We start from the raw sequence: 15572 nt of genomic DNA on the forward strand, positions 1-15572 counted from the left end.
CGCTGAGTATGAGGAAAAAGCAAAGCAACACTAAACATGGAATGGAGCAGAGGAAGTAATTCCAAACAGTGATTGCCTATGGATGGACTCCTTGGACTTGATATGTAGGCGTCTGTACAGTAGCCAGCTATATTCATGGAGAGCGATACAGGATTTTCCTACATTCTGTTGACAACAGGAGTTTCTCTTTGTGTAAAACAAAATAATGAATGTTGAGGCAGTGGAATAGGTTTGCTGTTCAGTGATGATTTTGCTCATATTCTCAGTGGTCCTGTCTGGGAGTGCTGTCATTTCATAATTTTATTAGAATTAAAATCATGGAAAAATAAGTAAAATATATGGTTTCATGATTTAATGCATAGATTTTCAGCCCAAAAATGGTTCGAATCCTCTCTATGAACCCGATGTCTGCAGTGTCAGCTGATGTTCTTTCTCTTGCTATAGAAATCCCAGTGGCAGCGTTGGCAGATTCTCATAGTAACCAGCGCAGAATGCTCTGGGAATCGCTTTTTCCTAACACTTTTCCTTACATATTTGTCATCCTTTTCATTCAGACACACACACACACACCTATGCCTCTAAGCACTAATTAACTGTAAGATGTATAATTGTGCCCCAGGTCTTAAAATACAAGAGTACTGCTGGAAAGTAATTAATTACTTAAACTCCCCTGGGTTTGGACTGAGGGACTCGATTTCTAATTGCAGTTAAAAAAAGAAAAGTGATCTAGGCCAATAGCTGGATTGGCACTTTGAGGTTTTACGGTGATATTAGTTGCTACATGCAACATTACTTTGCAGATTTGCCCCCTCTCTCTGAAAGACGAAAGTGGAAACATGAGATATGTTTGTGAGGAAACTGCCGAGTTCTGTTTCTGGGGGAGGCATTCACAGGAAGTTACGTGGCAGCAGCTTACTCAGTGACTGCATTAAACAAGCTCCTTGCACATATTCTAAACTAGATATAAGTGCTGTGACAAACTGGAAAACAAACGTTCCACAAATTGTCAACCTGTGACACACATGAAAGAACTCATAAAATGGCTGCAAAAGCTATTGAGCACGTTTAACCAGTTCTCATATGTAAGCATTGACAGTTCACGTTGCTGTGACTCCTTAGCAGGTGCTGAGTGCATTATTGCTGAAAATATATGAACAACTTGAAATTGGTACCAAGAAAGCAGCAATGTGGTGTGCTTATATTAGCACTGATGGCATAATTTATTTGTAGCTCAGACATATTTTGCCACTGGTCTTATCTTTCAAAACTAGAGATGGAACGCATAGTACAAATACAGCCAAATATCAGTGTGTCACAGATATACCCTCGTTCATGGTAAAGAACTGTTCTCCTTTTGTGCTTAAAACTGCTGGTTTGGGTATATGTTTGCAACAGTGTTTTTTATAAAAATCAATAAAGAAGGCATTGCAGACAACCATTATCCTGTCTGTTTCTTCCTAGATGCATATGGAGGAACAGGAACTGGAAACCAAAGTATATGAAAACACAAAACTGACCTTCATTACTGAAAGGAAAAGCCAACAGCGCTAAAAACAGCAAAGCCTTACACCAACTTTGCTTGGGATAGCAGCTTATCTTCAGTCTTTGGGTGCTTTTCATTGGTATCTTCTTGAAGAATGTGTCTTTTTTTCACTTTTACTTTTTTTCCCTTGGTCATGGCTACAAGAAAGCAAACGGACAGCTTAAAAATTGTGGTGTGCAAGCCTGCACATTTCACTATAATGATGAGAGGGAAGGACATGGAGGAATCAAGCCCACAGTGCCTCCCATCCATTTTTATCTTTACAAGAGAAGGTCTCTATGAGAAGTAATAGATGCCATGTGTCAGATTGCAGAAGACATTCAAAGTTTAACATAATGGATATTCTATTAACTCTTTCAATGCTACAGTATCTTTTAATTTACCAACTTAGAAACTGATCTGTAAGGCAGCTATAGTATAAAAATGTACATATGTATATTATTCAAAGTAACGTTTTCTTATTAAATTTTATTTCCTTTACATTTGGAGTGGTTCTCTATTTGCTGCCAAAAAGCCTGTTTTTCATTGACTGGAAGAGCAAGCAATATTCAGATAATTTGTGAAAGCTACAGAATGTACAGGCTAGTATAGGCTTTTTATACGTTACAATTATACTTCTCCAGGGCAAGCAAAATACATCTTACCCTGTTTATACAGACAATGTGCCACAAGCCCCTTTCCAAATCCAGCAGTCCTCTCAAAGATCTTTTTAGCAGGTGTTTGAGTCCTACAGAAAATTCCCATATTATTTACATAGGTAATTACATAGCTTCAAGATGATTCAAAAGAATATTATAGAATGTTACTTTGGGTTTTCACAATTACTAATACAAGAATGCTCATATCTGACATGTTGTTTTGGCTTTGAAGCATTAATCTTCACTTACAGGGCAACAGGCTAATATTCCACAAGCCTATCTAGCAGGCTAAAGGTATCCTGGGCTGCTTATGTAGTGTGTTGCTAGCAGATCAAGGGAGATGACACCTCCCTTCTAGCCAGCACTGTTGATTCACACCTGGAGTTCTGGCCCCAGTACAAGTCTAACATGGACATCTTGGAGCCAATTCAGCAAACACCACAAAGATTAAGAAGAAGCATCTGATGAGGAGAGAGCTGGGACTGTTCAGCCTGGAGAAGAGAAAGCTAGAGGGGATATTATCAGTGCCTGTAAGTATCCAATGGGAGCATGCAGAGACAACAGAGCCGAGCACTTATCCATGGTGCCCAGTGACAGCACAAGGTAGACACACATAAACCAGCTGCCCAGGGAGGCTATGGAGATGTTTTAAATTCCATTGATGCTTCTTCATCCTTGGAAATATCTGAAACTCAACTGGATACAGTCTCTGTCAGGCTCTGAGCAGGGCTGCCCTCTAGCCTCTACTGAGCTATGGCTCTGTGAGCAGGGAGATAGTGGGGAGCAAAGGTAGTTCTCAGCAAGAATGACACAAGCATTTATAACAAAATGACTTCATGTTAATGTTAATAGTCTTCATACTTTCATTAACCACTCCCTTGACAAAAACAGAGGACTCATTTGTTCAGCTATGCTAATATGGAGACAAAATACAAGCACAGTACTGTGTATGTGCTTCTAATTCTTTCACCAAGGCAAGTTAAGTAATCATCACCTGAACTCTGAATAGGAAGAGGCTATTGCTTTGTAACAGTGGGTAAAAAGGCACTTCTGAATATTTATTTTCTGTAGATTTTCTGTCATCCTTTTCTTACTGCAATTAAAGGCAATTATATTTCCTCTTGCCTTTCTTCAGCATTATTCTTTTGGAAATCTGTCACCACACTGCTGTAGACACATCTGTACCATGCAGCATTCTGGGAGCTAGATGGCAATGGTTCCCCACAGGAGATGGCAGGAGGTTCTGGGTAACTGCCTGGGAGCAGGAGAAAGAGAAGGGAGATAATACCAGTAAATACTGACTTGTTTTGACAGACATGGAAACTGGACATGTCCCAGGTGGCTTCTGCATTTGAGGTAATACGGTGTGTAACTGGGGACTCATACCTCTCTCCTGCCTCCTACTAGAGGTTTCCTAACTTACAACAGCTGCTTCTGATGTAACGACATGGCTGTGATGAGAATGTTCTTGCAGCAAACCAAACTACTTTTTTATAATGGCACTGTATTAAAATGTCCTTGAAGCCTCTATTTAAACATGGAAATATATATATATACACATATATATATTTAAAAAAAGAGTGCTGTTCATACACGGCCATTAAAAACATCAAAATGCAGGTTTACAACTTTTACTGTAGGCTAAAAAAATTCAGACCATGACAGGCAATGCAGAGATGTTTCTTCAACAGCTTGTTCTCAATAAGTGTCCAGGTGGGTTTGTTCCTACAGAGTAGAAGCCCTCCTCCCTCACTTACTTTCTTTAGGGCTGAAAAGCTTTTCCAGAGATAAAGGAACTGCAGCAAATATTTCTGAACACTTTGCCGACTGCCACAAGAGGACCACATCATAAGGAACACAACTGATGCACCCTTGGGATGGAAAGGGGAATTTTTCCTGTGCTTGCTATAAGAGAATTAGAAAGAAAAGCAAAACAATAATGATAATGAAAAAAAAAAAAAATCATTCTTTCATTAGAATCTGTGGTATCTAAACAATAGAGAAGGAGCCGAGAAGACAAACAAAAGATTAAACATCTAAGGATTCCGTTCAAGACAAAGTTTACATCAGGGTTCAGTTACACATGCAATGCAAACACCAGCGTGTTGATGGAAATCCTGCTCCACCTAAAAAGATAACACACATACATCTCTCCAGGCTATGCTCTGCGTTCCAGGGCAAAGGACAAAGCTGTTGGTCCCAGTGGGTCTGAAAACTCAGATGGACCTTAATGCAGAGATACCAGATAAACTAGCACACGTTACTCAACAGCACATCCTGACCAAAAATAAAAGCATGTTTAGAAATGTATTTCGTAATGTCAACACAGATTTTCATCATGATATATTTGTTACATTTCCTGCAGTTCTAAAAATTATCTTCTCTACTGTTTTTTACTTCTTCATAAGAAATGAGTGAGGTTGCTTTGCTAAGGCGGCACAAACGCTCACCTGAGAAAACAACAGAACTGTGCTGGGAGTCCTTTGTGTATTTTCCTTAAAACTCCACTTTCCTTTCCAACTTCACCTCACCAATTTAATATTTTTCAGGCCATATTCAATTCTAAATCTGTCTTTGAAGCACTTTCCAAGTCCCTTAAGCCTGTTATGCTTGGTCCCATCCATGTTTTATATCCAAATATCCAAAATGACAAGTATATTCACAGTTTTCTGGTGTGTAGGAAATGTTCAACAGGAATGAAAAGTCTGTGATTATTTTTTTGTCCATCTTCAGTAAGAGGAGGAAAAGGAAGGAGCTACTCAGAAAACAAGATAATGATAGGACCTAGGAAAATGGACACTATGCAGAAAGAGTGGAGGAAGTTGTCTAGTTCTGATTGATTGAATAGTTTGGATCCTAGCTTTAAGAGTTTGGTAGGTTTGCTTCCTGTCTGTACTGCTACCAGCACTGAAGCTGGCTAATGAGGCCAGGTTTGCACAAGCTGCAGGCATAGCAGTATGCATCTACACAAAAATACTACGGAGCTCAAGCACACAGATCATCACCGCTCTCCATCTGCTTGCCAGCATAGGTAGAGCATGCAGCTGAGTGAGCATGAGGTGAGTAGCACTCCAAACATCAGTTGTGCTGTCTGATAAACCATGAACTGTGAGGAGATGATTGATACCAGGCACATCAAACCCTCAGCCCGTGGGCCACAAGCAGCCCAACCTGCGGCAGACCCCTGCCTTCAGGGCAGCCCTGGGAACTCACCCGTCACACAGAAACTACCAACCCATCCACGGTCTCAGCTGAAACCAAGACATGGGGAGGGTGTAGGGCAGTGCTAACTTCACCTCTTGTGCCCGCCCTGTGTGTGTGTTACGTGTTACATGCGCTTGTGCTCCTCGGTGCGTAAAACACAGCGATTACCATAATAATATTTCAACCCCCCTACTGGCTTCTCAAAAGAAAACAGAACCCCAAAAAAGAAAAACTTTGGGTGAAAGAAGAGTGTTCAACAAAAACTGGTCAGAGGACTTTTTTCGTCATGACCAATAATACGACACTATGCTTAATTTGCAAGGAAATCATGCCAGCTTTCAAGGATTACAATTTGAAAAGATACTATAAGCTGAAACATGCTGCCAAATTTAGTGCGTATCAAGGAATGTTTCTTAAGGACAAAATAGAACTGAAAAACAACGTGGTCTCAACAATTTTTTTTCTTTAAGAAGCAGCTCATGTTTGGTGAACTATCACGGCATTGCACATCAAGAAAAGTGTTATGTGTGAAAGCTTCAACAATGGATAATGTTGTGCAAATAATCATCAAAGCTGTGAATTTCATAAAGCCCCGGGGGATTTATTCATTGCCGATCCCAGGAGATCCTTAAAAGTATGGATGGTGATCAATGGGGGCATCATTTACTTTTCTGAAGTGAGGTGGATAGGTCAGGATGAAGTGCTAAAAGAATTTATAATTTTCAAGATGAAATTAAGGCATTTATGGAATCGAAAGGAAAATCTGTCCCAGAGCATGAAGATTAAAAATGGCTCACCAATTTTTCTGTGGATTAAATGAGGTAAACATGTGTCTGCAAGGTGAAAATCAACTTATCTGCATTATCTTTCAAACCACATCAGCACTCAAAATGAAACATATGATGGCAAGCTCAAGTTATGGCAAACAATCTCATGCATTTTGATTATTGGCTGGACACAATCCCATGAAAGCAAAAAATATGTAGCTTGGCCTTTTGTCTTGAAAAAGGGATTTGAGAATAAGTTCCAAGATCACACACACAAATATATATATATATATATATTTATATTTATATTTATATTTATATTTATATATTTATATATTTGTATCTCCATTTTCAAGTGACATAAATACATTAATATATAAATAAATACATAAATACAGCCCAAAACAGCACAGGGGGATTTGGAAGTGGGGCTGTGGTCAATCCATAGCAGCCCTTCGTCCTTCTCTTCCACTGACCTTAATCTTTTCTGCACTCTCTCACATTCATCTGTCCTCACTTCCCACACCATCATGCAGTGCTTTTCTCTTACTTAAGTACATTTTCCCAGATACACCACCAGCATGGCTGAGGGTCTCTGTAGTGGGGTTGTTAGGGCTGCCTGGAACCAGCTGTGTCCAGCACAAGGTAGCCCTTGGCCAATCCTCACAGGGCTGCTCTCCTGCTATCAACATCTTGCCACCTACACCTGCTACAAGGACATTTAGCTTCTTTGTCTGTAAGCTTGAACACAAAACATAACTCTGCTAGTGAGAGCACTCTTGTTCCTACATTTCTAAGCATATTCTTTAAATTCTTGTTGTTGGCTTCCTCAGTTGCATGTCAAGGTGAAGAATCAGGGATGTGGCAATGGTCAGAGCAGTAGGGTATTACAAGGCTGGCATCAGAGCTGTGCAATAGGAGAAGCACCCAGCCATTGGGTGTTACTGCACCAAGCAGTTCAGTGAGTGTTGGGGAACAGTACAGTGCAATGCGAGCACACTGTCAAGTATCACACAAAACTATACCCGGACTATTGGTTCTATATAGTTCCACTATATAGTTCCATGTTGAACAAGACTCTTGATCCAAAGAAGGAGACCAGGAATAAACATGCATATTTCATTGTAGGAAATCAAGGAACCAAGATAAGGAACAGAAGTGCCTATAGTGATGCAGAATATTCACATTTCCCAAAATCAGTTTGTATATTATTTCTCTTCTTTTCTCCTCACCCCAGTTTTCTACTTGTTTAAGAATGTCGATATATTCATTAGCTTTTTATTATCAATAAATTCCTCTATGTTTTGCTATTTCACATGTTTGTGGAAAATAGACTCATAGAATGGTAGAATCACAAGGTTGGAAAGGACTTACAAGATCGTCTCGTCCAGTTACCATTGCTACCATAAGCTACTAAACCATATCTCGTAGCTCCTCATCTAGACACCTCTTGAACACTGCCAGGGACGGCAACTCCATCACCTCCCTGGGTAGGCAAAATAGCTCAAGATAGTACTGTGTAATTGTTTTAATAAAGGCATCCTAGATCAGAATTCTTTATTTCCAAAGGGAACCACAGTGGTTTCCCAGAACAGAAGAAACAGAGAAGCAATCCCGCTTTGTAAAAGAGAAAGCAAAAAGGGGAGGAGATAAGTAGAACCTCCCAGACACCCTGCAACTATTTCCTTCTTCTCTGCAACACCCAGCCTCTAACTTGTTTAGTCTGCAGCATCTTAGACATAGCTATGGAAGGTTAAACTAGAAGTGTGTAAGGAAAGGTAAGAAATAATAAATATTCTGTAGGAAGCACTGTTGTCTCTTCTCCAGAGATGTGTTTGTTACTGAAACAAGTGATCTGTGTTCTTTCTTTCCTTCCTACTATTTCTAACCTCAGACTTCTGTTAGAAGTTTAAAAATTGATTTTAATTTTTTTGTTTTGTTTTGTTTTTGTTCTTTAGTTGATAAGAGTAGTTCAGACATATCTTGGATGCTGTGGTTCCTGCTTGAGCAAAATACATTTACTGGACAACTGTAGAAAGGAAACTGCAGAAGAGAACAGTTACAGTAAGTACACATGTACTGGAATATCTTATGAAGAAATGATGGCTTAGCCTGATGTCATTTTGTTTTTCTGAGGCATTTGTTTTATACATTAAATGATGTATAATCTACTAAAACAAACTCTTCCAGATCTTCTGTTAAATTTTTGCACATGAAAGCTAGCTGTTGGGAGATTACGCTGAATTAATCCCAGGGAAAATGTCCTCAAAGAAAGTATTCTGCAGCAATAATATGGTACAGTGACACTGCATTGGAAAAGGGTGTCTTTAAAATATTTCAGTGAGTCACGTTACTAGCCAGTAACATGAAATCTAGAAACACTGCATCAAAACTGGGAAATGAAGGTATCCCATTATAGAGCTTTCTTACATTAGGGGTTATTCCAAACTCTAAAGCATAGAGTAACTGTTTCAAAGGACATAAACCTATTTGCTTCTGTGTTAGGAGTACACTGTGCTTCCATTACCACATTTAAGTGGTGGAATTCAGAATCATACTTTTACAATTGTAAAGGACCAATAGCTGAACACAGCAACACCGCTGGGCTGAATACAGTCTCTGAGTTGGAGAAATACTTTGGTTTCAGTTTCCTTTCTCAGCTTTCAGACACTCTGGGTGGAGTTACTACCACGTACGATGGCAAGTTTCATAACTGAGTTCATCTTTATCTCCTCCCCTTAGTCTGATGTCACTTTGAGCAACTAGAAACTAGCTTTCCTTCTTTTCCTGAGAGCAAAGGGGAGAGTCCCTGAGGAGCAAAGACAACTGCAGATTTCCCCAGCCTGTGCCCCGCTTTTTCTTCTGCCCTGACAGTTCATTAGTTAAATCAGGAGACTAAAGCTATGAAAACAATATTCCAGCACAAGCTATAATAAACTGTTACTATTGCTTCTTATTAAGGAATATTATTTAGGAAATCATGTAATAGATTGAAGAATACATGCTATGATAGTAGAAAATAAAATTTCTTCAATAGAAAAATATCTAAGAAGTTACTTTGTCTCAAGAACAATCCACTACCAGCAAGAAAAGTACAGGAAGTGGAATATTACTGCTTGTGCAATCACTGTAACTGAGCGTAATTCCATAAAAAAAGTAAATACTAACCCTGTCCCTAATCTTGCTGTAATTCTACAATTGAAAGTATAAAGTAAAATAGGACACTTTTCAGGAAAAACCTTCCCTTCCCTTCTCTTCCCTTCCCTTCCCTTCCCTTCCCTTCCCTTCCCTTCCCTTCCCTTCCCTTCCCTTCCCTTCCCTTCCCTTCCCTTCCCTTCCCTTCCCTTCCCTTCCCTTTCCTTTCCTCAAGGTTTATGCAGAAAGTCCAATTTTACCAAGACCAAGAGAATTGTAAGATGCATTCTTACTACTCATTCATCTCTGCAGATGCTGCTGACCTGCTTGATTTTGTTTGAGAAAACTTACTGAATGCAAAACATACTGAAAAGGTAATATGGAGATCTTCCTTGCATTTGCAATAGCAAGAGTTGAATAATCACAGTTTATTTCTACGTTATTCTTTTCAGTGTTATTCAGACAAATCAAGTACCTAAGCACATCTAAGGATCGAAAACAGTTGAGTATCTGTGTGCTTCTCTAACAAACTGCAAGCTTAATGATAGCCAGTTGTGAGTGTGTTTCATATGAGATGGACTAAATGATTGCAAATTGGTGTCCAGTGATGACAAATAGACACTAGTCAAAATTTTTTATGTAGTGTCCGTTATGAAAGTAGTTTGAAAAGAGGATTCAAATAAAACTGTTCCATAAGTAGTATGTCTCTTAGAATCAGTTAATGCCTTGTATGTGATCTGACTTCACATTCTACTGATGTCCTCTAATTGAACTGTTATATTCCATGTGGCATATTAAACAAATGAAGAAACTAATGGTGGACAGATGCAAGGAAATGTGAGTTGTCCAGTAAACAAGCTATTATAAATCAGCAATAGTAACATTGTGATTTTTTTTTTCCTTAAAGAATGGAGAAAGCAAACACTGAGAAAAAAGAGAAGTTACATTTATATCAACATACTGAAAAGTGGACAAAAGAAGAAGTCAAACAATTCTTAATTGAAGATATTAATATTGACCAGAAATATGCAGAAATCCTGTATAGCCAAGATGTAACTGGTTCTAGTTTGAAACTGTTGACTAAAAAAGATCTTGTGGATATGAGCATACCACATGGGCCTGCTGTTAAAATCCTTCATTTCCTGAAAAAGCATGGCATTCTCGCTGAAAGTTCAGACCAGGCTATGGGACAAGAAGGCAGTGAACAGTGTCTTGATGGAAAAGAGGATGGAAAAATTGCAAACAAGGAGTGCAAGGAATATGGGTCATTGAACTCCAGTATATTGCAGGACTCTGAAAGGGAGCCTATAGAGAATAAAAGAGAGGTAAAGACAGCTGATGAGAGTGTACCAGAGCAGTCACTGTCAAGCAGTCAGCACCCAACCAGAAACCTGTGTATGCCACATCCTTTCGATAATTTCAGTGATGGCACTCGATATACACAGCATAATATTCTTAACATTCCTGAAACGGGGCCACTCAATCTCATTGATCCAGCACATGAATTCAAATTACTTACCAACACAGAGAATGCAGTAGAAGAGGATATTAAGATGAAATTCAGCAATGAAGTCTTTAGATTTGCTTCAGCCTGCATGAACTCTCGCACAAATGGCACTATTCATTTTGGAGTACATGACAATCCACATGGAGAAATTGAAGGAATAAAAGTTACCAAGAAAGAAGCCTACATTAACCATTTTAATAGATACATTGAAAAGTACTTTGTTGGGGAATACATCAGAACTGCAAAAGCTTGCATTAGAGACCCTAGATTTGTGGAAGTTTTATTACCGAACGGAACTCCATCAGATATGTTTGTCATTGAAGTAGATGTGGTTCCCCAAAACTCCATATGTGGTACAAAATACTTCTCAACTAACATGTATGATTTCAAGAGCAAGGGTTGGAAAAAAGCTGTCTTCATCCGGGATGGAGCTAGTTCTAAAAATATTCAAGGTACAAAAGAATTTGAAACATTGATAAGTACTTTGACATCATTAGCAGACTCTCGTAAAAGAGCAGAAGAAGAATATAATTTAAAGCAAAAGAAGACAACACTTGAAGGACGAAAACTAGTTAGTCTGCTCACTGGCAACAGAGATGTGCTAGATGACTCTTATTATGACTACTACATTTTGGTAACAAACAAAAGCCTTTTGAGTCAAACGTCGCACTTAGACTTTATACAGGAAATAAAATGGTTTGCTGTCCTTGACTTTGATTTTGAATCAGAAATGAATGGTGTACTTAAGACTTATCGAAAAAATCTAAGTGCCAAAATTCACTTCCCATATCATTATGAGAACAAGGTGGGTTCAATTGCTGAACAAGCTGAAAAGCTGAATCTGCATCAGGAAACTAACTGGATTTTCTGCAATGGTGGATCAGACTTAAAAGGAAATAAAGAACCACCATTAGATCCTGCTTCATGGCAACGAGAGAGGGCTGCTGAAGTCCGAAAAATGATTTCATTTCTTTCACACAAGGATGTAAAGCAGAGTGGAAAGTTTTTAATAGTGTTTCTTTTGCTTTCCCGAGTGGAAGATCCATTGGATCCCTTTACTGAGACGTTTGTCACATTTTACCAAGAATTAAAGGGACTAGAAGACATGGTCTGCATTTGCATTGGTACAGGTACATATCAGCGATGGAAAGATCTTCTTCATGCTAGAGGTATTAAAGAGGAAGAACTTTCAAACAAATGTGTTTCTAATTTAACCCTGGAGATGGTAAATGGTACCATCACAAGAGCAAAATCAATGACAAGGTCTTCCAGAAGACTTCTGCCTTCTGTTGGTGGTTCTACCACTCTCCTAAAGAAGGAAGATGATTTCACAGAAGCACTGGAAATACTATGCGAAAATGAATGCAAGGACACAGAGATAGAGAAGGATAAAGAACGATTTAAAAAATTCGTGGAAGAGAGGGAAAAAGATTTTTATCGAGGTGGTAAAGTGTCATGGTGGAATTTTTATTTTTCTTCTGAAAATTATACATCAGATTTTATCAAAAGGGATCGTTATGAAAACCTTGAAAATCTAATTGTGTCTTTGTCAAACAGTGCTAATCAGTCACCTGTAGAAATTGTCAACCTTTACCACCATCCTGGCTGTGGTGGGACAACATTAGCTATGCATATCCTCTGGAACCTCCGAAAGCATTTCAGATGTGCTGTTCTGAAAAACAAAACAAGTGACTTTGGAACGCAGCTGACAACTTTAGTCACCTATGGAGCAAACAATAACAGTGGCTATTTACCAGTGTTACTTCTTGTGGATGATTTTGAAGATCAAGAAATCATCTATGTTTTGCAGAAAGAAATTGAGGAAGCTATAACAGAAAAATGCATTCGGTATGTAAATCCTTTGGTGATCATTCTGAACTGTATGAGATCTCAGAATCCTGATGAAAGTTCCACAATCAATTCCTTGAATAGTGTTTCTTTGAAACAGATTCTTTCTGAAAAAGAGCAGAGAGCCTTTGATCAGAAACTAAAAGATATTGAACAGATGCATCAAAATCCTGACAATTTCTATTCATTTATGATTATGAAGAAAAACTTTGATCCAAAGTACATAGAAAAAGTGGTTAAAAAAACCTTGCATAACTTGAATATGGCCTCTAAACAAGCACAACTTGTTTGCTATCTAACACTGTTAAACTCTTATGTAGGAACATCTACACTTTCAATATCACTATGTGAAGAATTCTTGGGAATTAATTCTCGAGATTCTGGGAACAGAGACAGACTGATAGAAAAAATGGGAATCTGTTCCAATATTCTAATGTATGTTCAGAGACAGGAATACACAAGATACCGAGGTCTACGTATTGTTCACCCATTGATAGCATGGGCCTGCCTAACAGAATTTAAGCTAACTTATGACTTGTCCAAAAGTGAAATAATACTTCAGTTATTGAAAGAGGATTTATTTTATGAAACTCCATTAAAGAAACTTAATCGTGACATACAAACCTTGCTGATTACTAGACAACGCAAAGAACATGGTGATGAGTTAGACACATTGTTTTCCCCTTTAATTGAAGCTATTCATAGAGAAGAGAATACTGCTAATGTGGAATGTGTGTTAAGACAAGCTTCTGCTAGGTTTAAGAAAAATGCTCTCATTTGCCAAGTCTTAGCAAGATACTTTTACATCAAAGAGAAAAAATTTGACTTAGCATTATGCTGGGCCAAAGAAGCCAAGAAGCGAGCACCACACAGTTCATACATATCAGATACACTAGGTCGAGTCTTTAAAAGTCAGCTAAGAAACTGGGTAGACCACAAAGCAAAGAGTGCAAGTTTAACAGCTGAGAAACTAGAACATTTGCTAGATCTTGCTTACAATGCTTCACAAGCTTTCAGAATATCTCAGCAGCAAGCTGAAAATGAAGGCAATGAACATCTGCAGCATCAAAAGTTTAAAAATAAGCTCCAAATTTACAATACTTCTGGTTATCTGGGAGAGATAGAAACTGGTCTTTATATTATTGATGTCCTTATGCTTGTTCCTTTCATCAGCAAAGAAGTCTTGCAGTGTAGAGAAAACATGATAAATCATCTATCAGAAATTTGTGGTTTCTATGCAGAGAGTGAAATGTTTGCAGCACTTAAACATTATTCCAGCTTTATAGATAATTTGCAATCACATTTGAAAAGGGCGTTTGATTTTTTTGAAGACTACTTTGTGTTTTTCAAAACACAGATGAATGAAAAAGAAATTGCAGAAGCAAATATATACAAGAAGGTTCAAGAATGCTTTACTAAATACACAAAAATATTTTGTGATTGGAATATTGATCAACTGAGAAGCCAACAGCTCTTAGGGTGTCCCTTGACTCAGAAAATAGAAGCATTCAGAAAGATAATGGAGGCTTCCAAAGCAGACTCGTTTTCTGGACTTTTGGCATACCTTCACAAAAATCACAGAAAAGATGACAGTGAAATAGGAAGCATAGTATATGCATATGCACTTTTGTGTGATGAGAATTCACAAGCAACACTAAAAGAAAAACAGAATTTTATTTTGGCAAATGTTGTTCTGAATTGCATTAATCCTAAATCCACTGAGTTACAACATTTTGAAGAGCTGAGAATTCAGCTTCGAAGTATTCTGGACAGAGTGGAACCAAATTCATACTGTGTAGAGCCTTTCTTTCTTGCCTCCTTGTTGTTCTGGCCTGAAAATAGAAAACAACTAAATGAAGATTCCAGGAAGATGGACTACTATCTTATGCGCCTAAGTGAATCTTTCAGAAAGCTCTATGGAGCTGTGCATCATTCCAAGCAACCTCTGGCTCATTTCTATCTTGCAAAAGGCAGTGGTCTGAACAAATTTGTTCACAAAAGAAAGATAGACCAGCTTTTTAGCTTGCTTCCAGAACAAAAACGGAATTCCCTCTGGCAGAAAGGAAATATCTGGGAGGAAAAGGCTGTTCGTGATCTTTTGCTTCCTTTAGATGGGAGAGCTGAGGGTACAGTTATCTATGTAAACTATGGCAGCAATGAACACATTAGGATACCAGTGCAGCCTGCTCTTTCATGCCTATCGAAAAATGGCCCAAATATACAAAGAGTGTCTTTTTACCTTGGTTTTTCTATTGCTGGTCTCCTGGCATACAACATACAAAGTTTATAATTAGAACAATAAGAGCTGCGTTTTCGTATAAATTATATATATGAATAAACAAATTATAAAACATAGTATTTAGAAAATGTGATGGAATTTAAATGCTATGATTCTTAGCAACCCTGCTTTGTTAGCTTTTTTTGCCATTACTTCCAGGGAAAGATGCCTCTATCCTCAGTCTTTTGCTTAGTGTAAGAAGGATTATATATTATAAAACACACATCAAGCAACATTTCCTGATGCTCCTTTGTACCTGGGGAAATCTCAGCACAAGATATATATATATAAATAGCTATTTTAGTTTCAAGGCACTGTGGGGTGTTTTTTTTTGTTGTTGTTGTTGTTTTGTTTGTTTGCTTTTGTTTTTGTATTGCTTTTCTCATTGTATGTGTTTGAATTTGCTTACAGACCTTTACTAATAACCAAGATATACATCTTGTGAGATGACAGAAGCACTTTTACTTCCTTAGGGCATTATGAAATGATTGTTAAAGATGAAGCTAATTCCTGTTCCCTAGTAAAAACAAACCTGATTGAAGCCAATTTAAATATATTTTTTCTTTTGTTGTCTGTGTTACTGCTTTTTTTAAAAAAAAATGAAAAGATACATTTTGGCCTTTCTTTTCATTATAAAATTCATGAGTTCTTT

At 38.0% G+C, this 15572-nt stretch overlaps 1 protein-coding gene across 1 annotated transcript; it reads left to right on the plus strand.

Annotated features, from left to right (window-relative positions):
- The first annotated feature begins 7855 nt into the window (after positions 1-7855).
- LOC140248696 (sterile alpha motif domain-containing protein 9-like) lies at positions 7856-15113 on the plus strand. The gene is made up of 4 exons (XM_072329668.1): positions 7856-7930; positions 8111-8216; positions 9600-9661; positions 10195-15113. Exons 3-4 carry the CDS (start codon positions 9642-9644, stop codon positions 14930-14932), a joined length of 4758 nt encoding a protein of 1585 aa, XP_072185769.1. The 5' UTR covers positions 7856-7930; positions 8111-8216; positions 9600-9641; the 3' UTR covers positions 14933-15113.
- Positions 15114-15572: the final 459 nt, after the last annotated feature.

The sequence above is a fragment of the Excalfactoria chinensis genome, chromosome 2, assembly GCF_039878825.1.
Source record: "Excalfactoria chinensis isolate bCotChi1 chromosome 2, bCotChi1.hap2, whole genome shotgun sequence".
Taxonomy (NCBI): Eukaryota; Metazoa; Chordata; class Aves; order Galliformes; family Phasianidae; genus Excalfactoria; species Excalfactoria chinensis.

Coding starts and splice junctions, on each gene's coding strand:
- LOC140248696 (XM_072329668.1), top strand. CDS start 9,642: ATGCAAAACATACTGAAAAG. Junction 9,662..10,194: donor ATGCAAAACATACTGAAAAG/GTAATATGGAGA, acceptor TTTTCCTTAAAG/AATGGAGAAAGCAAACACTG.